We start from the raw sequence: 9,249 nt of genomic DNA on the forward strand, positions 1-9,249 counted from the left end.
AGCCATTTTCGTTTCACAATGCCACTCAATTGTTTGGCGTAAGCTTCACTGCAATCGGATTTCTAATGCCCTATGGCACATTTATTTTGCTCATAAACTCTTGAAGTTAACAGTTTTAATCAACTTTTGACTGCCTCTTCTTCATTCTGAGGGTTTTGGGGTTGTTTTGGCCCACACTTTTCCCTAACCAGGCATTTATTGAGCAACTTACACAGGCCAGAGTGATGCATTAATTAATTTATGCTGAAACAAAAGGCCACCCAATGAGCTATCCGCTTCTGTCCCCTAGAGATCTAGTGCACCAAACCCATGTCAAGTCTTGCAATTCCCTAAGTGGTTGTTAACCCGCAGGTGGCGAGGAAATGAACAATAAAGTTATGTTAGGAAACAAGTTAAGGGGAGGGTGAACAAGGCAGACAACTGCTTTTTGTGATAGGAGCTGTCTACAGCCAACAGGCTGCCCTTGAGATGTTGCTGGGCTAAATTTCCCATGGCAGCAAGGCCTGATGGGAATTGTAGTGCAACTTTTAGAGGGCACAATATTGAGTCATTGGCAGACACTGGATTATCAAAGTTGGAAGGGGCCACGAGGATCGTCTAGTCCAACCCCCTGCAATGCAGGAATATTTCGCCCCATGTGGGGCTCAAATCCATGGCCCTGAGATTAAGAGTCCCGTGCTCTACCAACTGAGGAGTATGACAACATCAAGTTTGAGCCAAGGTCTTCTGTAAAACAGGTCATCTCACTTTCTGCAGACTCTCCTTTCTCTCTTCAGCATACATTACCTCAGGCATAGGCAAACGCAGCCCTCCAGCTGTTTCGGGACTACAACTCCCATCATCCCTAGCTAACAGGACCAGCGGTCAGGGATGATGGGGACTGTAGTCTCAAAACATCTGGAGGGCCGAGTTTGCCTATGCCTGCATTACTTCCACTAGCTCTGCATTTCCGACTACAATCATATAAGGATTCCATGTCATATCAAACAACAGCCTTCAGAAGAGATCTCAACCTATTTTGTGGTTTCATTATTCATTTTTGCATCCAGAAATGCCTTCCTTTCATAAGAGACAGTTCAATTCGAAAGGACCAGAGTAGGGGGAGGAAAAATGACAAGCAGCCCAGTTTAATTTCAAACGTTAATATATTTTCTATTTTATAGGGAACATATGTATCTTTATTTGCAGCAACTGTGGCATCCTCATAAAAAGGGGTGAAATTTGTAAGATGCCTCTTAAAATAAATATTTCTTTTTTTATAAAATAATAAAACTTCAAATAAATATTCTTTACACTAAACAATATGTTGGAAAAAAATTAGAAAATAAAGACTGAATTTTACTGTAACTGTACAATATACATGAAATAAAAAAAAGTGGGTGGGTGGGGGAATCAAGAGTCTTGCAAACGAAGGGCTTCCTTAAGGCAAAATACAATCTAAAACATACTGATTGATTCACATTCTTTTGAATGTACAACATATTAGTATAATATTTTGTGACCTGTGCCATGTCTTCTATGACACTCGTGTTTTCACAGTTGAAAATATCCTATATACAAAAATATAGCACATCTCTGGCAGAAAATAACCGGGAGCGGGTTGAAGTAGTTTCCTAATTTACAAATGTACTATTCATTTTTTTGGGGGGGGGGGGAGAGAACCCATACATGTACAACACGACAGATCGCCTAGGAGTGTCTCAAGTTGCGTTAGCTTATGCAATAGTCGGTTCCCGCGGAGCATCTCTCCCTTCTCCTCTCCATTAGGTGGACTAGAACCGGCAGGTATCCATTAAGTTGGCCCACGCAAACACACAAGGGGAAAAGCAGGTCACCGCAAACTTCAGGGCACCCCCACCCCCAAATCCTCCTAAGACACAGTGCCACAATTATAGCTCGTTTAGTTGGCTGCATATGTTAAAAAGGAATAATCCGTATTATTTCGCCGTACTCCCGAGGAGCGATGCTATGTCAGCTTCTCGAAGTTCCTGGGGGGCACGTTGGGCACTTTGCAGCAAACAGTGTTGGAGTGCTTACAGCGGCAGCCGGGCCGGTTCACCTGGTCGTAGCAGCCCTGGCACAACTTAAGGCAGCCCTTGGCTGGCAGGTAACACCACAGGCAAGGCAGAACGAGGGACACGACGCCCATGGTGGACCACCGAGTGCAGCAATGGGACTGGCTACAAGAACAAGGGTTGTCGGCGCAGTTGTCCTCGTCGTCGTTGGAGCAGTGGTAGAAGAGGCCTTTGACGCAGCAGACGCAAGTCCCATAGTCGACCACGTTCTGGGCCGAGCAAAGGCACTGCTTGTCACAGATCCAACAGGAGGGAAGAGTTCGCGGGTAAGTACACTCCTTGCACTTGCATTTGCCACAGTCCTCACACCTGTAGGCATGCAGGTGCAGATCTTCCTTGCTAGGGGGCTTGAGTTCGCTGGACTTCAGCTCGGACTTGGGCTGCACTCTGACTATCCCGTCCGCAACTGTCCCCAAAGACGACCCCAAAAGTCTCTGTTCCGATGAGTTACTACTCGTACTGGTCCGGGTACTGGCCCGCGAGCCGGTGCTGACCATACTAATGGAACGGGACAGTGGTAACCGGGAAGATACATGGACCTGGGGATGTTGGACCCTGCTAAGGTGATCAGTCAACCCATTGGCCCTTTCGCTCTTGTGCTGTAGAGGCAGGCGTGGCGCTGGCTTCACCCCAGGCCGCGGAGCCACCGTAGGTGGTTCCGTGTATTCGTTTGTATTTCGGATGGCCTTGATCTGGTCCAAGGACAAGACGTGAACCTGTTGCGCCAGGACATCCCTTAGGTCAGGTTCTCCATACTGCCTCCCGCTGTCATGCTGACTCTGTAGCAAAGGCTGTGACCCGCTGCCATTCTGAGCTCTCGTCTCCATCAGTACCCAGAAGAGTGATCACTCCAGGAAGCTTAGAACACATCTGAAATCCTGCGGGCAAAGGAAGAGAGGATTAGGGTTTTGTTGCTACGTTGCCTGGTGTATTTGCAAAATCCCTCAATATGACACACTTTGCAGCAGCAGCTGGTCCCTGAAAGCAAAGGCACCAAGTCTTTTTGGTGGAAGAAGACTTGGAGACAACCAATGTATTGGAAATAAGCAATCTCTTTTATGATTTCAAGGGCAAAGGCAAGGAACCTGTGGCCCTACAGACAGATACTGTTGGGATTCCAACTCTTGTCAGCCCCAGCAACTATGAGAGTTGTAGTTCAGCAATGCCTGGAAGGTCACAGGTATCTTCATCCCTGTTTTAAGTGATCAGAGGCTTTGTTTTGCAGTATGGTCCTCCCTCGAAGAGAATGGACCTTCTTTGCAGAAGAGATGCTACCAACCTACCTCTAGAAAGCATTTTTAAACCTAGCTTTAAAACTGGATCTTACTTATTTTTTTAAAAAAGAGAAAGGTAGTTTTTCCCTACATTTTACAGGTTTCTGCTTTTTAATTGAGGATGTGCAAAGACCTCTTCTTCTGGAAACCCGAGGAAACCTGCATCTTAGTCACTTATTGACGTTCATTGTAGGACAAGTTCACACACTACATAAGTACAAGCTTATTGTACTTGACAGGAAGAGCCAAAGAGTCAATCCTGGGAACTCTGACAAATGTACCTGTTCTTTGCATATTTTTGCTGCACCACACTGCAGTTTTCATATTTAGGTGTATATCTTAAAAAAAAAAAAAAAGGAGAAGCCTGCGAGGAGTCCTTACATGTCCCTGCCTGAATCTCTCTCTGTGGATCTAGACACCTTAAGTGTCTGAAACTCTTGACAAATCCTCTCAGATCACAGATTGCAACACACTTTTGCAGTCAAAAAACACCAGTGTGTGTTTATACAGAAGTCAGTGCACCCAGGTTCACTGTGGTCCACTCCTCAATAAATACATGCAGGACTGCAGGCTTAAGCCAGGTGAAGGGGTGGGGCTTCCCCTGCAGTATATGTAGCAGACTTTAAACAAGCAAAACAGAACTTTCCAATCACAGTGTGGTAATTTTTCTATTCTGTGCAAGCTTAGCAAATACGTCCTCTTTCCACACTGATCTTAAACATGATGCAAAAAAGAAAATTATTTCCAGTAGCACCTTAGAGACTAACTGAGTTTGTTCTTGGTATGAGCTTTCGTGTGCATGCACACTTCTTCTTCAGTTTGTTCTTGGTATGAGCTTTCCTGTGCATACACACTTCTTCAGGTATCTGAAGAAGTGTGCATGCACACGAAAGCTCATAACAAGAACAAACTCAGTTGGTCTCTAAGGTGCTACTGGAAATAATTTTCTATTTTGTTTCGACTATGGCAGACCAACACGGCTACCCACTGTAAATGATGCAAAAAAAGTGGGGGAAATGTGTTTTTCTGCAACGGACGCCGAGAAAAGCATAAAGTAGCAACAACGTATCTGAGGCTGGTTTAAGTGCAGGCTCAAATACTAAAAGCATATACAAAGTTCCTCTCTGCAGAACTTTTAATATTTGTCTACAACTTTGCATTCCTAAGCCCAGCACCTGAAGATTACAATGCTGAGCACTGTAAGGGTTTTCATTGTGCATTCATAACACCCAGAGATAATCCATCCACTTCCTGGGCACTGCCAGGGGGGAAAAAAAAGTGGTTTGGCTTACAATACACAAATATCCTGCGTGCAATCTGCAAGCCACATGGTTCCAGGAACAGCCTATGACAATATTGCTTCAACTTGAACAGCACTACCTGAACAACCATTACTTACAATGGAATCTTGATAAAAAGTACAGTATAGGCAGAAAGCCACAGGACTGCCAACTAGAAAACAGCTGGGCTATATCCCCCCCCCTCTCAAAATGAGCAGGATCCAGTTTGCAAAAAAAGTCTGAGGACCAGTGAATTCTCTTGCTCACATTACAGTGACACTACAACCGGGTGCATGCATAGAAATACGTTCCACTGAATTTAAGTTAAATTGAAGTATAGGGAACCGGCTGCTTACACAACTGAAATCCGCAGGGCTCCTTTCTGACTAAACATGCATCAGATCAGTGAAAGCTTATGCATATACTTGCAAGTAAGCACTATTAAACTCCGCGGGACTTACTTCTAAGGAGCACTTAAAATTCTGGCTTGGATTTGCCGGCACATAAAACCACCCCATAATCTGCAGTAATTACAGGGTGAAAAATCAAGGTATAGTCCTCTATATTGCAATGACCTCATAGCAACTGATTCCCCCCCCCCTAAAAAAAACAACAAACTACTAAATTTAGGTTGCTGTGCAAGATACTGCAAACTTTAAGTGAAGGACTGCAATCCCGTGCAGTCTTATCTCTCTGGACGGAAGTCCCACTGAATTCCAAGTAAACAGTGCCGGCTGAAAATCTGTCCACAATCCACACAAATCCAAGTGTCCTGAAAGATCTGTCTCACGTTTTCCTCCCGCACTGCCTCCCTGCCCGCCAGCCAGCCAGGGGGCATCACCTCCTTCCTTCCTTCCTTATTACAGGCTTCTTCCTTGCATACATAAAACAATCCGCCTAGCAGGTGGGATCCCAGGAACCTGCTCATTTTCCTCTAGGCAGCCCTGATACTGTGTTCAAAGGAACCTCCCTGAAAGGCAGACAACCTGGAGATCAACAGGAGACATGCAGGGCGGGGGTGGGGAATGGGGGGGGGGGGTGGAGAGGAGGGTGAAGAGAGACGGAGACTTGTAATAAGATTGCCTTATCAGGAGAGCCTGGCAGGATCTTTCCTTCCTCCTCCCAGCAGGAGATGGGGAAGGGCTCTTTTCCTGCTTCAGTTATGTAAAGTGACTTGCATATCTGCTCCGTCCAGAGCGCACCTTCGAGGCACCTGCTCACACAATCCGCCTCCCCTCCCCCCTCCCCCCCCCCACCACCAAATGCCATCAAATCCCACCAGCTTCCCAGCTTCCAAGAAGTCAGGTCTGGCAGGAAAGTCTGCCCCAAGGGAGCGCTTGCTGGGTCGTTTTTCGTCCGATTTGCGTAAATTTCAAATCCCCATCTCATGAATGACAAAGCAGGACTCTCAACTCTTCCTCGCCCCCCCCCACCATCACAAACAGCCTCTGGAATTTTATTGCCAGAGGGAAACCGCATTCCCCTGTCTACAGATCCAAGTCCCCTCACCCCCCCAGCCCCCGACGAAACACCCTACCTTTCATCACTAATTGCAAACAATTGCTGAAGTCATTATTTTAAAATCCTCTGTGCCAGGATTTGTTGTGTTGTACGATGTGCCAACTGTCCCACGGATTTTAAAAAAGCCAAAGTCCATTCACTAGCAAAGGGAGAAATGCTAAGAGTAAATCAGGGGTGCGGGTGGGGGTGGCTTTTGAATAACGACGAAGAATTTATATAGTTCCGCAACCACCCTTTTCTTCCATGCAAAAGCTGCTGTCTCCCATAGTTTAGCACCCACAAGCTTCCAATTTTAAATAATATTCGGGGTGCTGTATCTCAGGGCTGTTTAGAACACCCCCTCGTCACCCCCCCATTTGAATGCCTCCCCTCCCATATTTAGGCTGAGTCTATAGTAGCAGGCATGGGGTGGGGCAAATTAAGCTTTAAGAAAGACAAAAAAGAAACATTACCAGACATTCCCAAAAGTAAGCAATCTTCTGATATTCCCCCGCCCCCCACCACCCTCAAGAAAAAGGCCCGGGGCGGTAGGGAGGGGGGGAAGAGGAAAGAAGGTTAGAGCAGATGTAAAAAGGAAAAAAATGCACTTCAGAAGACAATCCGGTTTAAGTGGGAGATTCCACCCATCCCTCCCACTCGCAACAACAAAAAAACCAGATTTACACTTAAACACGTCTCGCCTCACTTCCGAATTGCACATTCCAAGTGCACACAAGTTGAGAAGAGGGCGGCTAAGTACGAGGTGAGCTTGGATCATCTAATAAGCTGCAGAGCAACTGGAGTTGGTTGAGGGAGGAGTTGCGAGAAAGAAAAAAGAAATACCCAAGTTTTTGTGTTGTTTGTTTGGGGGTTTTTCCTGTCCTAGAAACCCAGCCTTTGACAGGCTCCCTTTGCAAGCACGAGCTGCTTAACTGTTCCGAACTCGGACGCACGTTTCCGAAGCTGGGCAACCGCGGCGTGCCGTGCACAAACCGAGGGGGGAAGGTAGCTGCTGCCAGAGCTTTCTCTGCAGAATAGCTTCACTCAACAACCTGAGGATAGATTTCCGCCCTTTCAAAACAACGCTCGCCCCCAATGGCGCGAGGCGAGGGGTTTTCCTCCTTGCAAAGTCACCCGCGAGGCGCAGGGACGGCGCCAGAATCCTTCAAAGCGCGAAGGAACTCCGCGATATGCTCCCACCCGAGAAATCTCAACCCCCCCAAACAACACACGCAGGCACACTTTTCAAGGCAATCTCCCCGCAAACCCACCCACCCCCATTTTGCAGTCCTTTGCTGTGCACAAGAGAGAAGAAAACCGGTGAGGGGAGAGAAACACCCCTCGCAGGACTTCTACCAAGGGAATCGGCCTGAAATTTGCATTTGTTTCCTTGCAAACAAGTGACTTTAAAACGCACGCACACACTATGCAGTATAGAAGCTTGCTTTGCAATGAACCCTCCTCCTCCTCCTCCTCTCCCCTCCTCACAACCCCTTCTCCTCTCCACCCCGCTCCCCTGGATTTTCTTCTTCCTGAGGTTGACGACTAAAATGCAACCCCGAAGCCAAACGAAAATAAAAGGAGGGGGAGAGAACAGAAGCGGCTCTTCTGTTCCAGAAACTCACTTCGAGTCCAGGTTGCGAGCGAGAATCATTGAAACGAGCAAAAAGAAAAGAAGAAAACAGACAATCCACAGCAAGTTGCTTTTTTCCCCCTGCCTCCTTCTGTCTTCTCCGCAGGGATGGCTGATAATAAATAGCAAAGAAAACAAGCCACAAATGTGTGCGTGCGTGTGTCTAAAAGTCCCTTTTTTCCAGACGGGGCGAGGGCTTCTCTCTTTCTCTCTTTCCCCTTTTCCTTTGCAATCACACACGCTGATTTCCTTGTCGCTGTTTGCTCTTCTCTCTCTCTCTTGTTTCTCAATGAACAAGAGGCCGATTCGTCAATCCCAAGTCACTTTCGCTTAATACATCATACACAGGGGGGGAGGGGCGAGGGGGAGCCCAGGCGAGCGACATAAAGTGGAGTGGATCCTTGCGACGACGAGAAGAAAACAGAATAAGAAGCCCAAGGTTGCCGTGGACCAGGAGTTGTTGTTTTTGCTCCGTTCTTCCAGCTCGGGCGTCCGATCGGTTGCAATCTGTATTGATTTCGCTTTGTACATTTTTTTTTTTGTGGGGGGGGTGCTTGTTGTCTTCTTTTAAGTGGCTGGCGAGCCCTCTCGTCCGTCCTTCTTCTGGGCAAATGTGTGTTGTACGTGACGCGTGCGTTTTCTTTCCAAGGCAGCTTTGCTGGGTGCAACTGGGAGGAGGAGTTGCAGGAGGAGGGATGAGGAGAGCAAGGTCTTCCCCCCCTCTTCCCCTCTTTTTTCCCTTTTTTCTTTTCTGGGGGAGGGAAAAGTCAGCGGCGCTCGAGCGCTGCAGTTGCTGCTGCCTGTGGCGCGTTTGCAGTAAGGCAGGTTGGAGATCCGTCCTTGCAGCGCTCCAGCGTTTTTCCGCCCTCTCTCCACCTCCTCCTCCCTTCCCCCTCTCCCCCCTCTTTTTCTTCTTTCCGAGGAGGCAGGTGATCTCTCCGCAAAAGCAGCAGTAAATGGCGTCATGTGGATCTGAGGAGGAACAGAGCAGTTGTTGTCCCAGAGGATATATCGTATCCGGTCCTACCTCATTGGCTCGCCCGGGCTTACATTCATTTACCCTCCCAACCTCTCCGCCTGCCAGCGCTTGGGAGCTCGCCTTTAGCAGAGCGCGCCAGGAGGTATTCAAAAGGGCAACACCAGCTTGGGGAGGGACGGAGAGAGAGAGAGAGAGAGAAGAGAAGCCCATTCGCCGATCCAACGGCTTTTCTTTCTTTCTTTCTTTCTTTCTTTCTTTCTTTCTTCTTTCTTTCTTTTTTCTTTCTTTCTTTCTTTCGTTCCTTTTTTCGCTCTCCCCCCTCCTCGATTCCCCCCACCCTATTTTTTGTTATACGCGGATGGGGCTAGTCTAAGCAGCCCCCCCCCGGGAAAACGGCAGGGGATCGGGGTATTATTTCCACAATAATTTCCGCTCTCGGTGCAAGCTGGAAGGAGGGGAGAGAGGGAGGGGAGGGGACTGTGACCCCGAAAGCGTTTAAACGTCGCCG

The 9,249-nt window shown here is 47.6% G+C and overlaps 1 protein-coding gene across 1 annotated transcript; it reads right to left on the reverse strand.

Moving 5' to 3' along the window:
• Nucleotides 1–1,649: 1,649 nt before the first annotated feature.
• SPRY2 (sprouty RTK signaling antagonist 2) lies at nt 1,650–8,142 on the reverse strand. The gene is made up of 2 exons (XM_033147870.1): nt 7,755–8,142; nt 1,650–2,953 (listed from the first exon to the last, which is right to left on the reverse strand). Exon 2 carries the CDS (start codon nt 2,900–2,902, stop codon nt 1,967–1,969), a length of 936 nt encoding a protein of 311 aa, XP_033003761.1. The 5' UTR covers nt 2,903–2,953; nt 7,755–8,142; the 3' UTR covers nt 1,650–1,966.
• Nucleotides 8,143–9,249: the final 1,107 nt, after the last annotated feature.

This window comes from Lacerta agilis, chromosome 4 (genome assembly GCF_009819535.1).
Source record: "Lacerta agilis isolate rLacAgi1 chromosome 4, rLacAgi1.pri, whole genome shotgun sequence".
Classification (NCBI taxonomy): Eukaryota; Metazoa; Chordata; class Lepidosauria; order Squamata; family Lacertidae; genus Lacerta; species Lacerta agilis.

Excerpts from the sequence above, each read along its gene's own strand:
- SPRY2 (XM_033147870.1), bottom strand. The coding sequence starts at position 2,902 with ATGGAGACGAGAGCTCAGAATGGCAGCGGGTCACAGCCTTTGCTACAG.